This window comes from Sinohyriopsis cumingii, chromosome 2 (assembly GCF_028554795.1).
Source record: "Sinohyriopsis cumingii isolate HCF-2022 chromosome 2, ASM2855479v2, whole genome shotgun sequence".
NCBI classification, from domain to species: Eukaryota; Metazoa; Mollusca; class Bivalvia; order Unionida; family Unionidae; genus Sinohyriopsis; species Sinohyriopsis cumingii.
Window position 1 is genome coordinate 17,022,118 of NC_142962.1, and position 18,740 is coordinate 17,040,857.

The 18,740-nt window shown below is 33.0% G+C and overlaps 1 protein-coding gene across 2 annotated transcripts in view; it reads left to right on the forward strand.

The window, feature by feature from the left end:
• Nucleotides 1-18,740, forward strand: part of LOC149804382 (neuropeptide prohormone-4-like) — a 172,906-nt gene that overhangs the window by 142,372 nt on the left and 11,794 nt on the right. For both annotated transcript variants that reach the window (XM_089939610.1, XM_089939600.1), the window contains exon 3: nt 10,719-10,850. In XM_089939610.1, the coding sequence (XP_089795736.1) occupies nt 10,719-10,850 (132 nt within the window). The remainder of the gene's footprint in view (nt 1-10,718; nt 10,851-18,740) is intronic.

Sequence of the window (18,740 nt, forward strand, 5' to 3'; positions counted from 1 at the left end):
ATGAAATACCATTTATTATTTACGTTCAAATCATAGTTCGATTTTAGAAGATAAATCACTGCCCACAGATTAGCGATATCATGATATTGATTTTCTATTAATATCACCAGATTCCTCTGTCAATATTGATAGTTTCTCGGTAGTCTAAAACACTATATATTGATCGGTAGTCTAAAACACTATATACTTGATCGGTAGTCTAAAATACCACAATTGATAGTTAGTCTAAAACACTGTTATTAATCGGTAGCCTAAAATACTGCAATGGTCGGTAGCGTCAAACACTATAACTGATTGATTAGCAAGAAGCACTACAATTGATCGGTATCCTAAAATTCTATAATTGATCGGTAGCCTGAAAGGTATGATTGATCGGTAGCCCGAAAAGCTATAATTGATCGGTAGCCTGAAAGGTATAATTGATCGGTAGCCTGAAAATCTCTCATTGATCGGTAGCCTGAAAAGCTATAATTGATCGGTAGCCTGAAAGGTATAATTGATCGGTAGTCTGAAAGGTTGATCGGTAGCCTGAAAAGCTGTAATTGATCGGTAGCCTGAAAGGGATAATTGATCGGTAGCCTGAAAAGCTATAATTGATCGGTAGTCTGAAAGGTATAATTGATCGGTAGCCTGAAAAGCTATAATTGATCGGTAGCCTGAAAACTTTAATTGTTCGGTATCCTCAAACAAAACATTGATCAGAAGCCTAAATAATATAATTGAATACGTAGCCTAAAACATTATGACTGATCGTTAGCCTAAAACACCATAATTGAATACGTAGCCTAAAACATTATGACTGATCGTTAGCCTAAAACACCATAATTGAATACGTAGCTTAATACATTATGACTGATCGTTAGCCTAAAACACCATAATTGATCAGCAGTAAACATATTTTAGACTAAAATTAAGATTTTTTCGAACAGACGGCAAAGCGGCCAAAGATGAACACTTTTTACTCTAATGGAATTCTAACTGAGATTGTTTGTAAATATATGATTAAGATTGTTAGGATATTTTGCTTTTAGTACACGTGTCTTTAAGACTATCAGTAAATGTGTGTTGGATAGGGTTCGTACATTTATGTTTCAGAATGTTAGTAAAGTTGCGTTTGATACCGTTCGTACATTTGTGTTTGAGACTGTTAGTAAATTTATGATTTATATTTTTTATTAAATGTGTGTTTGAAATTGTTAGCAACTGTATGTTCATGATTGTTAGTAAATGAATGTTTGATATTGTTAGCAAATGTGTTTGAGATTGGAGCAAATGTATGTCTGAGATTGTTTGCAGGTGTGCATTCGAGATTATTAGCAAATGTATGTCTGAGATTGTTTGCAGGTGTGCATTCGAGATTATTAGCAAATGTATGTCTGAGATTGTTTGCAGGTGTGCATTCGAGATTATTAGCAAATGTATGTCTGAGATTGTTTGCAGGTGTGCATTCGAGATTATTAGCAAATGAATGTCTGAGATTGTTTGCAGGTGTGCATTCGAGATTATTAGCAAATGAATGTTTGAGATTGGTAGTAAACTTATATTGGAGACTGTTGGTAAATTTGTGTCTGAGATTGTTAGTAAATTTGTGTTTAAGGTTGTTAGTAAATTTGTGTTAGAGACAGTTGGTAAATTTGTGTTTGAGATGGCTAAAAAAAAGTTGTGTTAGAGGCTGTTGGGAAATTTGTGTTTGAGATTATTAAAACAAATTATGTTAGTGACTGTTGGCAAATTTGTGTTTGAGATTGTTAGTAAATTTGTCTTTGAGATTATTAATAAATGTGTGCTAATTTGTGTCAGAGACTTAAAAGTTTTGTGTTTGAGACTGTTAGTAAATTTGTGTTTGAGATTGTTAGTACTTTTGTGTTAGAGACTGTTAGTAAATTTGTGCTATATACTGTTAGTAAATTAGTGTTTGAGATTGTTAGTAAATTTGTGTCTGAGATTGCTAGCAAATTTGTGTTTGAGAGTGTTAGTAAGTTCGTGTTAGAGACTGTTAGTAATTTTGTGTTAGGGATTTGATAGTTAATTTATATTAGGGAATGTTAGTAAATTTGTGTTAGGGACTGTTAATAAATATGGGTTAGGGACTGTTAGCAAATTTGTATTAGGGACTGTTTGTAAATTTGTGTTAGGGACTTTTAGTAAATTTGGGTTAGGGACTGTTAGTTAATTTGTATTAGGGACTGTTAGTTAATTTGTATTAGGGACTGTTAGGAAATTTGTGTTAGGGACTGTTCGTTAATTTGTGTTATGGAATGTTAGTTAATTTGTATTAGGGACTGTTAGTTAATTTGTACTAGGGACTGTTAGTTAATTTGTATTAGGGACTGTTAGTTAATTTGTGGTTGAGATGGCTAGTATACAGGTGTATTTAAGTATTGTCGTTATGATGGCTCCACCATCTGGGGAAATTCTAACCGAATAGGCAAATAATTATTTGATAATACTGAATACATATTTGTATATATAGGAGATCTCAAATGGGTAATGATTTAATATTGAATTGATGAAACAAGTTGAATAATATCCAGTCTTTGCGAGCCTTCGCGAGCAACAGCTGGACATTATTCAAACAGTTTTATAAATATAATAATAAATCATTACCCATTTAAGATTCTTTTTATCAAAGGTTTTATTACAGTGGAAATTATTTAGATGTAAAGAAGAACGAGTACATTTGTTCATTCTGACAGACGATGCACTTTTCATTTGTTGTTCGTAAAAACATAGTCCCAACCAAAGTTGAACTAGTATTGACGTTTAATAATAGATTATACTTTTCTTACAAATTATAAATCAAAGAACAAGCGTCCCCTGAGTAAACAGGATATTTTACACAGACAAAATCATTTTCTAACACAGAATGTCCAATGTGCGTGATGTCGCATTGTTTGATGCACTTCAGTACAGTTTACGATTCACGTTTACGTAACCATAAAGTGTCACTTTCACAATTAAACATTACATTGATATTGTGATATTCATGTGAAAGAAGGTTTAATGGATGTGCAAATTTCCATATTTACTGTAATGTATTTGTGACCGGATATTTGCAACGTTTAATTTGGAAGAGTATGCAACAGAATATGCAAACAAATCTCATTTCGATTCTGAGAGCGTCATACATTTACCTCGTAAAGATGGCACGTGATGAATTAATGAAATCGGGATATATGGCACGTGATGAATTAATGAAATCGGGATATAGATATAGACTGGTTATGTCCAAATTCTTCTGTGAACAGAGGTGAGTTTATTTACTTCTGTAAGTTAGCATTTAAACCACTCTTGTATATAGGGTTCATTCCATGCCCAGATATATCGCCTCCCTCAGCCCCCCACCCCACTCAAGCAATACCCGTAGTTTTACTTGTTGTTTTATTGCTTTTGTCTTGTTATTTTAGCCAATTTTCATGTTATGATATTATATACATGACATAACAAATTCCTTTGGGGATAAATTAGCAATATTTAAACAGACGAGACCATTTTCCCCACACTCCCGTTTGTCGAAAAATGTAGACCAAATATGTTCATTGAAGGCAAACAATTCCAGAAGGCGGTGTTAAGAATGTTTTCCCATGATCGCAGCCAATCAGTAGAGAGAATACTGCACAGTAATTTCATGAGCTTATTTTGGACCAATTAGAATAACATAAAGTGATATGTTAACGTGTTGTTATATCAAAAATATGAAACTGCACATACTATAGGAAAACTATGCCTACTATGTGATAAATCTGTTTATACCACCAACTAATTTATTATGTAGTCTCTTTGCTCAGGTGATTTCATATGGTGCAGAGTATGAATAGTTCTATAGGATTTTCGTTTTGAAAGAGTTTGTCTTTTTGTACAAGAACAATATAGTAGGTGTTGTACAATCAGCTCAAAATGGTTAATTGGGTAGAGTTTCTCTTTAAAATGTCGTGGCAGGAAATATGCAAAATGTGTATGTTATGGTATATGAAGATTGTATTGTAAATATGAATAAAATTTCTTGCGGCGTAAAATATAAAAAGAAATCTCATTTACAGGCATTTGCTGAGTAATTGGAGCTCCCCGTTGCTTTTTTTATGGCTGGAGAAAAGGCCTGACCCTGAGTGGGTCCCGGACGTTTATGGTTAGGACAAAATCTCAGTAACGCTAATAAACGTAGCGTCGTTGATATACATTTTGTTCAAAACTGACATTCTAGGCTTGATCTTTTACAAGAGATGACATGGATAAGCATTTTGCTGCTGTTTTTCACATAATCCATAGCTGACTTTCATCAGGAATTTCGTTATGGCGATAACTAATTGCGTAAATTATCTTACAGGTTTCATACTAAATCACAATAAATTTGTCGTTTCTGCAATGTTAACGACAACTAATTTCATTTTTATGTGAGTGCTTGGCGTTTATTTTTTCAATTTAGATATCAATATCAATGCATATTTAAACAGTCTTGAAATCGTCTAAAATGACCATATGTGTCGATATAATCTAAAATAATAATTAGATGAGCATAACAAATTCATTTTATTCGGTCTTTAGATCTTTTAAACTTTGCAATAGATTAGTGAAATTTGACAATAAATGTTTATTAAATTTTAGATTTTGGGATTTAATTTAGCTTGACATAATCAACAATTAGGTAGTTTTATATATATATATATATATATATATATATATATATATATATATATATATATATATATAAGAATTTATTAATTAATTGTTCACAAGCATCATTGTAACGGTTTATATTTACTGATATATTACTCTGTTAACCTTTCATTTTTTACTGACTAGATTTTTTTGTTTATTCGTTCTGTGGAATATTCTTGGAGAAAATAAATCATTGTGATTGCATGTACATTCCTAAATTATATATATATATATATATATATATATATATATATATATATATATATATATATATATATATATATATATATATATGCAAATGGACCGGTAGGCTAATTGTGCAATGAAGATTACATTCATGTTCACAGGATCCAACTTCTGAAACGATTTGCATGCACTTTGAAGGAATGTTGTCTATTATATTTTAATATATTTCTAGATGACATCAAGTGTCACTTCTGACTAAACAGTTCACCTCTAGCATGAGTTTCTTTTGTGTTCTCTCCTAGTAATTCTCCTTAAAGAATGAGTTTAATCAAAAGGTGGGGCTACATCGATATCATTAAACGAAATTGATAGCGAGAATGTAGCTTATGCTCATTAGAGCGAAGCACTTATACACTGCGGGCGTTAGGAGAAAAGTCATCTGTGACAACGAATTGGCGACGAGGGACAGAGTTCATGTTAACATTCTTTATGGTACCCGTCGATAAGGAATATTACCTTGCGATAACATGTTTACAATTAGTTAATAAACTCATGAACGTATCGATCACCAGCGTTAATTAACGTTTATGTTTCATACCAATGAAAGCTATAATCCAGAGAAAGGGAGATGGGTATTTAGGATTAACCCTAATTACCATTCAAGGTTTTATTTCCTAAAATTAATAAAATGTTCATAGATGTACTAATGATCGTAGCAATTATCTAAAAATGTAGAAGCGATCATCATTTTTCTGTTGCGATATTCTGCAGTTGTGTTTGAATTCCTTAAAACTTGAACTGATGGTATTCATTTCTCTGAGAAAAACACCAAACTTGAAATGACACCGTCTCTTTGGCGCCATTTCACGTATCACTATACCAGGTACTTGTATCATATGTTATTCAGTGTATAGAAAAGCATAGCACAAACAGAGGTACATTTAAAAGGGGATTATATTTATTGACTGTGGAGAAAACAAAACGCTCAAAACATTTATTAAGAAGTACTTCCTGGAGTTCCTGGACTTCCAGTCTCTAAAAGTGACAGTCCAACTGACTATCGAAGTCAACTTTCATAAGGCCTGTTTGTTAGCCCTTTCATGGAAGACCACTATGCCACAACGTATTGTCCAAGCTAGAAACAAAATGTTCATTTTGTGCTTTTAAATATAATAATAAAAAGTACAATAATAAATCAAAGATATGTTATTTGAATTGTTGTCTTCGTTTATATTTTGTTATAGATTTTAGCTATTACCTGTATGATTGTGAGGAATCAGCGTTGGATACATATTTATGAAACCGAGTAATTAGGCAGTGATTAGGGCGTCAGGCATATATTGAATGTATTCAAACAGGACTTTAAGGCAGCATGGACTAGCGTCGAAAAATGGATCCTGTCAAGCTTCTTAATATAAGGAATTCTAGGGATATTCTCACGTAAAAGCGTTTGTAATAAGATCAGTGGTCCCCAATATTTTTGGCCGCGACCCTAAAACATATTTGTTAGTTTTGCCACCCTAAAAATTAGTGGCGACTCCCTAGATCGTCATTGCTACCCTGATTTGGGTCGCGACCTGGGGAGTTGGGAACAATTGAATTATAAAATTGAATCATTCTGTGTATTAAGTGTTTGGAAACTTAACAATCTACGGTTTAGAAATGCGTGCTTATTAATCATACAACAACTAACTCAGAAAAAAGCCTACAAATGTGCAATTAGAGCCAGGTTAATGTGTATTTGTTAGTTTGATTATTGCCAAATATTTTATGGTACTAGCGTGTTTAAAAATCTTCAATTGACAACTACAGTTGTCTTGAGATTATTGGAATTAGGGGAAACAAGGACATCAAGCCAAACTCATGCAGTGTGTTCTATATATATATATATATATTGGTTCTCTCGGTTTTTAGATGAAATCATTACTGCTTTTATATTCCAGGCATGTTACATTATATAAATAAGAAAACTGGTACAGATCACAGTTGCTTGTGGTGAAGGTATAAAGTCACTACATTTAATTCTAGTACAATATAACAGGGATATGGTGACGCCTTTGGATCAATGACTCTTATAATACCCTTTACTCAGTTTTTGGCCTAAAGCAGAGTAAGATCACATAAGTTCACAATTTATCTGTTTTAACGTTAGTAGTTCTCGTCTGTCTCAACTTGAGAAAATTATTAATTGCATCCGAATATCGAGGTTTATAAGTTCAGTTTCTCAATGTGAACCTCGATAACATGTTGCTATTATCAGATCTCACTAATCTCAAATAAATAGGGAATACATGGGATGACTATGATATGCAGCCTACAAAAAATAACATATTGGGCAGAGAGGTACCTATCATAAAACTAACTACTATGTTTCCAATACAACCTCAAGCTGTTGAGAATTAACATTACAATTAAGATGTTCTAAATGAAAGCTAGTGTTTCCATACAATCAAACATTGTACTAATCCCTTGAATTAAGAAATTGAATAGATCGTTATTGTAATGATTATTATTATTAGTAGTAGTAATAGTAGTAGTAGTAGTAGTAGTAGTAGTAGTAGTAGTAGTATTGTTGTTGATGTTGTTGTTTAAATTACAACTATATTTATAAATAATTGTACTTTGCGAAAATTCCTATGCATTATAATAAATTTTGCTTACAAAGCATTTGTATCAATCATTTTGATTGGTTAAAATTGCATCATCGGACACCTAAATCTAGTAGTAATTAGTTCATAACCCCAGAAAGGAAATAATTCAGTATTCATGCGCCTTCTTTATGCGCTTTGACAATATTTGTGATACAAATTGTAAAATTTTATTTTGTAATTTATTACATTAGATTCACTTCTATGTTTAGAACTATTTGCAATTATCAAACTTGAACGTAATATTTTACAGGATTCATGGTGTCAAGCAGGTTGAAATCGGTGACACACTAGACGAACATCCCTTCTCTTTAGCCATTCATCCAGCGTGTAACAGCCTTCTCTATGGCTACTCATCCAGCGTGTAACAGCCTTCTATATGGCTACTCATCCAGCGTGTAACAGCCTTCTCTATGGCTACTCATCCAGAGTGTAACAGCCTTCTCTATGGCCACTCAATCAAGATTGTAACAGTCTTCTTTATGGCGTCTCTATGGCCACTCATCCATAGTGTAACAGCCTTCTCCATGGCTACTCATCCAGATTGTAACAGTCATCTCTGTGGCGTCTCTATGGCCACTCGTCCAGTGTGTAACAACCTTCTCTATGGCTACTCATCCAGAGTGTAACAGTCTTCTCTATGGCTACTCATCCAGCGTGTAACAGCCTTCTCTATGGCTACTCGTCAAGCCTGTAACAGCCTTCTCTATAGCTACTCATCCAGCATGTAAGAGCCTTCACTGTGGCCACTCATCCAGCGTGTAACAGCCTTCTCTGTGGCCACTTAATCAGTGTGCAATATATTTTCAACCTTCATGAATTCGTGCATCCTGTAAAATACATAAAGCTCAACCCTTAAATGGACTTTGGAACACTAAGGGTTCAATTTAAGAGAAAATACTGTGGCCCGGTCTCTGAAAACGGATATTAACCTGCATATTAAGTACTTTTGTCATTGAAAACTTGATAAAGACGGGATCTTATCAATCCACCCCGTGTTATATTGCCTCTTTCAACTAAATACTGATAACATTTTCAATAATTGATTGCTATATTAATTATTATGCAGGTGAGAAAGAAACAAGACAGTGTTAATGGCATTCAAATAATGTATGAATTGAGAAACTGAAAACCTGTATTGTATCAAAGTGATCAAATATTCATTGCATCTACAAATAAATGTAACAATATGGATTGATTATTCGTGGAGAAATAACCCGCTGAATGTCCTGAAATATGAAATGCACTCAGCAGGAAGTTTAAATGAAGCCGATTTATTATGGCTATAATCAATAGATATTGATATTAATAGTTGGTCAATGTTAATTTCACAAAAATATAATACATTATATACAGCAATATAATCTTCAACATATCTTCTTTATTCAATATATTTGCGACCATCCGTGACTGCTTAATTTGTTAAGCATCATACTCGTAACCCAGATAGTCGTGGGTTAGATACCAGCTTTTGTCGGCTGCCTCGATCTGTCCTGGAAGAAAACACTCAGCTCCCATTTCCACGGCATCATATAACCAATAATTAATTAAAAGTGCCGAAACATTTCTGACTGACACTAAACAATTTCAAAAATGTTTATGGACTGGCATAACTAAAGTCCATCCTGTAAATCTGCGCTGCTAACATTATTAACACAAGTAATGTTGATATTATCAAACTTTATGTTACTAGAAACTTTTACAAAGGAGGTGATATTGTTTGTGTAATTATATAACAATAATGAAAGTTAAGATTACAGAGATTTACAAATTTCATAAAAGTCAGCTTCACTCTGGCAAGCTGACTGGAAAAGTGAATGTTTCCTTGGAAAATGAGAGCTTGTCCAAAACATAATATCCAACACGAGTAATATAAAAACATAAGTATGGTATGTTTTAAGCAAAAAGTCGCGTTAGATATTTTTTAATTGAAATATTTAGCTTCCTTTGTATCTCTGTATTCACCTTACAACCACAGGACGATAGTTAAAGTTATCTATAGATATTTATATAAATAATGCACGTAGATAGGTATGAAGATTAGAAAGAGTTAAAATGCAGATATAGTTGGAAGAGAAAAAACACATGTGTACAAGTATTTAGAAAGAAAAGGGAGAAAAGATTTTTAAATATCTAAATATTTGAGTGAGAGAGACTTAAAGATAGACCGTTTGTAATATTTATTTATACCCACAACTAAACTATTTTTGAATACTTATGTTATCCATTTACTTAACAATTATACTGTAGTCACCTTCAAATCGGCGACATGCATCAAAGTGTTTGAGAATCCGAATTTTGACAATAAGTTGAGAAGACTTATTTTTGTCCTTGTAATTGTTTGTGAAGCAGTTTGTATCGAATCTTCCTTAATTATAAAGTGAAAAACATATCTTAAATGCCGCCTGTAGTGCTACATATTCATAACATAAGTCACGCTTTACACGAAGTACTCGAGACAGTTAATCGTTACGGACGTGTGCCATTTTATTTCAAAGCTCACACCTGTCAATGAGATCCCACTAATTGCATTTTTAGCAATTAAACACGTAGTCGTCATGAAATACTCGACTTGCATCAAAAGGAACTTAGGACCGGAAAGTCGGCGAATCCCTACTACTTACAAATATTATGATTACAATGTAACTGACAAGTTAAAATGTAAATATGTATTCCTTATTTTTCAAAATTTGTTTTCATAGTAAATATTCGTATTACCACGTGCATGTAAAAGAAAATCGTGACTGACCTCGACATTGAGTACAAGATGGCGCATACAAAGGAAAGAAAATGTAGCCCGATATACAGGAGAAGGATGCGCTACATACAAACGTTAAATAAATATGTTGATATATGTGTTTCGGCGAGATCGCAAGGTATACAATTTGCAGAACATAAGACTTAGGAACCGCTTATTAGTAACTTAACTTGCTCAGAGTTTCTATATTTTAATAAGACCATCGGCGTTCAATAAAATTTCATGTATCTTGTATCCCTGTCTCAATTGTGAGTACTTGCCCTCGGGCATGTACCTCACAAGTGCAAGCTTGTCCAAACTAAATCTGAGCTGGTCCCGTGAGTCGAGCAAGTGGATTTGTAGATCGATGGTAAGAAATAACAAAACAGAAAATATATACTGCATATTTTAAGTCAGGAAAATTATATCTCAAGATGGATTGCACGTATAAATTAGGTTTTATATGTATTATACAATTTTGTTATTTTCAGGCAACCCCTGTCCACCATGGAAACCATTCTTATGCAAGACGTCCTCCGTTTGCATAGCGCTAGAATATGTATGTGATGACAACCCTGATTGTCCCGACCAATTTGATGAAGACAAAGAACTTTGCAGTGCACGTGCGTACTTCAATGTTACCAGACATATTTTCTTTTACGGATCGGTATTAATGATATTCATCCCAAAATTAACAAAATATTAGGTTATATCTGGAATTCTCATTTGAAATCCTCGATTTATGATAAAAGAAAGATGAGACAAAACACACGTAACTAATAAAGGTTATTACATTTGTGTTCATTCGAAGTGAAAATTACGGAACGAGTTAAACAATTTATCTCTTGATATAATTTAAGTATGAAATATTGTCCAGACCAAAAGGTAAGATTATATTTATAACCTGTTAACAAAAAATCATGACTTCGTTAAACATAAATGCGTTAAATTGTAGTAAAATGACTCCTAAGCGTATTTTAAGGAATCTGACATTACTCCCTGTCTTTACATTAAGTCATTAGGAAGACAAGCGGCGTTATACATGAGTTAATAAATAAATATGATAATCAATTTTGTACCCTAGATATTTACTTTGAAGAAGCTGAATTAGTGCATGCTAATTTGGAATTGATGCTAAATAATGTACTTTTCACAAGTTCAATAAATTCTAAAAGGGTTTACCATATATCACGCTGATTGGTAGGAACTAACTGCAAACTTCATAGACCCAGATCTGCAGTCGCACCGTACGCCGTGAGATCTAGATCAGTGCACTTTGTAAGGAGTAACCACTACAATAGACAAGATAGATTCTGGTTTGTCTGCGCATGATGCAATGGCAGATCAGAATTCGTTGTTTGCAGTTGGACCCTACGTACAAGCTAGTATATACGCTACTACTTAATTAAAATGCGAAACTGAAGCAAAGCTGGTTGAATAAAATCGTTAAATAACTATTATTTTTCTCAACTCATTGTTATGGAAGTGTAATTAAATGTACATTGCATGTCTTTGTACTGACCCAGAGTACAACCGTTTATCGACCATGTACCCACTTCTTTAAACTCCAGTCGTTAAAATTGAGGTTTCCACTTGAGTGATATATTAACATCATTTACTTTGTTAAATGTATAATAAGGCAATTTTGACATTGTTATGGCATTGACTTCATTGCTGTAGTCACTGCACATTCGAATCAGTTCAATTATATTGGAAAACACGACCATGTTACTATTCTGTGCCGATAACCAATACATGGTCTGCTAAAGTTCATTTCCGCTTTTTGTTGGTAAAGTATTTTAGCAATACACGTAATTGCTCACACTTCGACTGGTGTTTTGCGTAAGTAATTTTTATTCGCCATTTCAACTAAATAATTTTTTTCTGCATGGCTCTGGTGCCTGTGGTAATGGCGCACTTAGCAGGTTAAAATCAATATCAGGATTATACAGAACTCGCCAGGTACCTCCTGCAATTGTGAAGTGAACTGACGAGTAATTTCCATACGAGTATCAGTGTGCGCATGACATTAAATTAATCCTCAGTACCCATTCACTTTTACGTCGTTGTTAGCTCTGACGTCGGTAATTCAGTGAAACTTAAACAACGAAACCAAATATCTCTCAGATCTTCATTTTTGTATTTAAACTTGTCAAGGCAATGACGTTAGAACTTCAAGGAGAAATTCAAAGACATTATATCGGTTCTCTTCTGTTTTTCCCACAGCTCTAAATATCAAGTCTTCACGAAATTATATTGAATCATCGAAAATGGAGAGTTGACTTGTTTGACTTGAATATTTGTGCAACCCCCAACCCCAACCCCAATATTGAATATATATAATTTAAGATAACTACTCGTATTGATATTGGTATTCTATATCTTACAAATTTTAATTTTTATCAACATTTGTGTTTCACGCTCAGGAATCGAAGACTTTTTGAAAGAATAGGACATTCCACAGTCTAAAAAAACATTAGGCAATTATTGGATCTGAAATAAAGGAAAAAACATAAACAAAGAGCCAGCTTAGTCCTTTCTTGGTATATCGAAGATGGAAGATGCAGCAGTTAATCACGTGCACCTCCATGCAAGCAGAATACCACCGAACCTTTTATTCTGATAATGCGCTAGCAAATTCGGGTCTTTAAGGTTTGCATAGAATCATTTAAGGAACGAAACTGGTAGACTCCTATATGCCGTTGCATTATTCGATGGCAAATCTGTGTATATAATGTTCTTGTCTTGTGTTCGCCTTAAAACACTGGTGAATTCAGTGCATAAAATGTAACTCTCGTTGAACTCATTGAACTTGCTGGTATTTAACATCCATCGATGGTGTTATTAGAAGGTCGAGTGGTTCTGATTTACTACTCAGAAGTAATTACGATTATACAATTAAGAGGGGGTTTCGCAACTGGTAATGGCAATTTGATTGTGGTTATATTCTTATATACTTACTTAACTTTGCTTAAATGTCAGTTTGGTCAAAACAAATGGACGGGTATGTCCATGTACATTTATAGGAGAGTTTACGAGCAGAGAGGAAAGTGTTGTCGATTATTGCATAGCATTCTAGCAAGACCTCTCCAACAAATTTGACACTAATTATTTTTTACTCACTGTGTTAAAAGGAACATTTATAGATAACATTTTCTATACGATAGAGGCATCAAAATATGAATTAATTAGACATTGAACCGTTAAGAATGCGTCGATTAACTGAGAAACATTACACGTTTAGATGATATTAACATAGGAAGATTTGAAGATATGGATACAGAGCTTGATACTTGCTGTCATTCCATGTGGATTCAGAGGTTGATACTTGCTGTTATTCCATGTGGATTCAGAGGTTGATAATTGCTGTTATTCCATGTGGATTCAGAGGTTGATACTTGCTGTTATTCCATGTGGATTCAGAGGTTGATACTTGCTGTCATTCCACATGGATTCAGAGGTTGATACTTGCTGTCATTCCACATGGATTCAGAGGTTGATACTTGCTGTCATTCCATATGGATTCAGAGGTTGATACTTGCTGTCATTCCACATGGATACAGAGCTTGATACTTGCTGTCATTCCATGTGGATTCAGAGGTTGATACTTGCTGTTATTCCATGTGGATTCAGAGGTTGATACTTGCTGTCATTCCACATGGATTCAGAGGTTTATACTTGCTGTCATTCCATATGGATTCAGAGGTTGATACTTGCTGTCATTCCACATGGATTCAGAGGTTGATACTTGCTGTCATTCCATATGGATTCAGAGCTTAATACTTGCTGCCACTCCAGATTACTGCCATTTCAAACTGATTCAGAGGTACATACATCTTGCTATTCCATAATAATACAAAGGTTAATACTTGTTGCTATTCCATATGGATTCAGGACGTGATACCTTTTGCATTTACGTATGGATGCAGAGCTTGATACTTGTTACTATTTCATATGGAGTCAGAGGTTAATACTTGTTACTATTTCATATGGAGTCAGAGGTTGATACTTATTACTATTCCATATGGATTCTGAGGTTGATACTTGTTACTATTTCATATGGAGTCAGAGGTTGATACTTGTTACTATTTTATATGGATTCAGAGGTTTATACTTGTTACTATTTCATATGGAGTCAGAGGTTGATACTTGTTATTATTCTATATGGATTCTGAGGTTGATACTTGTTACTATTTCATATTGAGTCAGAGGTTGATACTTGTTACTATTTCATATGGAGTCAGAGGTTGATACTTGTTACTATTCCATATGGAGTCAGAGGTTGATACTTGTTACTATTCTATATGGATTCTGAGGTTGATACTTGTTACTATTTCATATTGAGTCAGAGGTTGATACTTGTTACTATTTCATATGGAGTCAGAGGTTGATACTTGTTACTATTTTATATGGATTCTGAGGTCGATACTTGTTACTATTTCATATGGAGTCAGAGGTTGATACTTGTTACTATTCTATATGGAGTCAGAGGTTGATACTTGTTACTATTCCATATGGATTCAGAGGTTGATACTTGTTACTATTCCATATGGATTCTGAGTTTCAAACTTGTTGTCATTCTATGTGGATGGAGAACTTGCTGGCACTCCAATAATGACAGCTTTAAGATTGCTAGCTTAGTTAACGAAAGAGTAAACATGCAAAACAACGAAACAACGCATTTAGTATATGACAAAATCTCCAGATTCAAGCAAAACAAAGGCCTTGGTTGCATAAAGAATGTAAGTAGGCGAGACATTTTGATTCTGCATAGTACTTGTAAAAGAGATGAGACATTTTTCAGAGTAATGTAAAATCTGCTGGAAAAATACTAACAGAAGGCATGTTATACCAAAGCAGTATTGAACATAAATTAAGAACTGTGCAGGGTTCTGACGCTACACAATTTTGGAAAATTATTAATGAGGCTGTGTTTCGTCTTAAAAATCTTTCAGATGACTACTTTGATGCGTTTTATGATTACGTAAACTGTTTATCATTATTGCTGACTTACATACCTAAACCGTACCTAACGAGGATTATGAACATTTATTTTTAAACTCAGGATCAAAGAAATCATTTTAACTGATCCACAACTGAAAATGAAATTAAACTTTTAAAAGCAATTGCATCACTTAAAAATAATAAAGATTCTGGACTATAGGACGTTTCAGCAGTATACTCAAAATACACACAGGAACGTATCGCTTTAAACTTTAGATCGGATTCTTGATATTGCAATTTTCCCTGATGTATGGTAGGCATGTACCAATCGGTAAGAATCAATCTGATGAACACATACATAGCGCAGATTAGAATATTATGCTAATTGGATTAACGTTTTACTGGTATCATTATTTCTGTAATTTGTAAATTTCATGAATCAGACCAAGTTTTGTCTGAATCTCAAACTAGGTGTGCACGAGGCTATTCTCCACCTAACAATATTATACTTTGTTTATGCATTTTAAAAAACATTTTTTGGCATTTTACAAACTTATAGGAAGCTGTCTCCCAAAATGTTAGCTTTATAATTTTAAACTGTGTGGATTGAGGGTATCTGGTAGCATTGGCTGAATATTGATATATGTATTAAATGTTTATGAAGGTATCTGGTAGCATTGGCGGAATATTGATATATTCATTAAATGTTTATGAAGGTAACTGGTAGCATTGATGGAATATTGATATATGTATTAAATGTTTACGAAGGTATCTGGTAGCATTGACGGAATATTGATATATGTATTAAATGTTTATGAAGGTATCTGGTAGCATTGACGGAATATTGATATATGTATTAAATGTTTATGAAGGTAACTGGTAGCATTGATGGAATATTGATATATTCATTAAATGTTTATGAAGGTATCTGGTAGCATTGATGGAATATTGATATATGTATTAAATGTTTATGAAGGTATCTGGTAGCATTGGCGGAATATTGATATATTCATTAAATGTTTATGAAGGTATCTGGTAGCATTGATGGAATATTGATAGATGTATTAAATGTTTATGAAGGTATCTGGTAGCATTGATGGAATATTGATATATGTATTAAATGTTTATGAAGGTATCTGGTAGCATTGACGGAATATTGATAGATGTATTAAATGTTTATGAAGGTATCTGGTAGCATTGATGGAATATTGATATATGTATTAAATGTTTATGAAGGTATCTGGTAGCATTGACGGAATATTGATATATTCATTAAATGTTTATGAAGGTATCTGGTAGCATTGATGGAATATTGATAGATGTATTACATTTTTATGAAGGTATCTGGTAGCATTGGGTGAAGATCGGTATATGCATTAAATGTTTATTTCTGATTACGAATACGTATCACATATTACATTTTGTGTTATAGAAGCAGGCAATTTATTACCATTTGTTCCCTTAATTAGAACCCTTGTCTCCATAGCTTCTGTTTTATTTCTATATTCTTGACCAATCTGAAAGTTTTTTTATCTTGCCTTTCAAATGTTGCAACGAAAGATGTTGACGACCTCGATATATATCGAGGTCGAAAACATCCTTAATTAATATATATATATATATATATATATATATATATATATATATATATATATATATATATATATATATATATATATATATATATATATAGTAAATTATTTCTAAGTTTATGTGCAGACGATAATGTTACATTTGCAGAAGAACCCAAAGGCTTGCTAACTATTTTAAATTTATTTTCATGATTATCAAAACCTTAAGAACATAAACTAAATTTAAAATACTTATATTCATTTCTAAGAATAAATAAACTTAATAAATAGAAAAGACGATTTTATTTTGGTAAAGAATTACAAGTAATAGTTAGCACCCGTGTTTACTTGGGTAAATCATTTGCCAATACCGGAACATTGTGACAGATTGAAAGAGAAAGACGTAGATAGAGCAAGCAACAATCTAAATATGCAATGTAAGCAAACGGTGAGAAGAATTTATCGTCTCAGTGAATGTCTCTTAAAATGTTTATGAAAGTACAGTTATTTTACTGTTCTTATTTTTCTTAAAATGTGGGTTTGGAAAACACCGAAATCCTTGAAAGATTATGTCTTTGGAAGAAAACTACTAATTACTTAAGATACACCAGTCTTATATAATGTATGGTGTAACTGGCAGTTTCCTTCATTCTGTTGTAAATGAACAATAAGTGATACAATTTGGTGAAAATCGTTTCCACTGAAGTTATTAAGTATTCATGCCTTAATTAGAAATTCATGTATCAAGTGAAGATGAATTATGTTTTTACTTTCCATGGTCAAACTATACGCAAAACACTTTGAATGTCTTAGGCCGGAACATTATCTGGTTACAGCAGTCCTTTCCAACCTTCCATCTGTTATCTCTTGCCCGGCTTCATAATCAGTGTCACGAGGCATGCATGTCAAATGTCGACAAAGATACATATTTATCATTTAAATCAAACATTTCTCTTGAAAAAATAGCTGAGTAATTAAAAATATAGACAGGCATTACTTAGGTAAAGGGCTCTAAATTTCAATTTGACGGTTCTAAAAACTAGTTGCAATGCAATACACGTTTATACGTGTTTTCTCTCTTTAGAAGCAGAAATGAGTAATGAATTTTACTTGCTGTTAATTTGCCCAGTTCTTTAAGAAATAGAAAACTGTACAAATCGTCATAATTGTTTGGTCATCCAGATAAATACAAGTTAATTGGACTATATATGTGATGTTTTGTAGAAACGTGTTCTCAGTACAAATACGAAAGGGATTTCTTAAGAGATGACACTATCAAAATGTGAATTCATCTTATCGTTTCCATGTCAGTTCTCATGGTTAGTTAACGTTTGCATCTATGATATATTATTATTATTTTGTTTGTGGAGGTGGTGTTTTTTTTTTCTTCTTCTTCTTCTTCTTGTTTTTGCTGAAAAATCAATCTTTCAGTGTTTGATTTTCAAAGTTATAATTGTTTAAGAGGCGTTTAAGTAAACCTTGCACCATTTTAGTGATGTTTCTGGAATACATTTTACTTTTTTGCCCAAGCCTTTCTGTTACTTTCATGATTAATTTATATCACTTTGCAAAATAATGTAAGCACAATACTGATAAACGAGACCAGAACAGTCAAATCAGTCTTGAAAACAAAATCTTTTTCTTCACACAAGAGCATAAAGAACGAAGAAACTTGGAATCTGTAGCAGATACAATAATAATTCAAAGCCTTTGAGCAGTCTTGAAAAAATATATGAAATATATATGGACAGTAGCTCAATGATAAAAAAAATGTGTTCAAATCATTGGGCTTTATTAAATACACGAATCATTAATTGTATATGCTATGTCTTGAGCAAAAGACATGCTCAGTAAAGTAAAATTTAATTTAATAAAAGGCCAAACCTACGCGACAGGTATCAACGTCTCATATACATAATCTGATAATCACGGGCGACAGGTATCAACGTTTCGTATACATAATCTGATAATCACGGGCGACAGGTATCAACGTTTCGT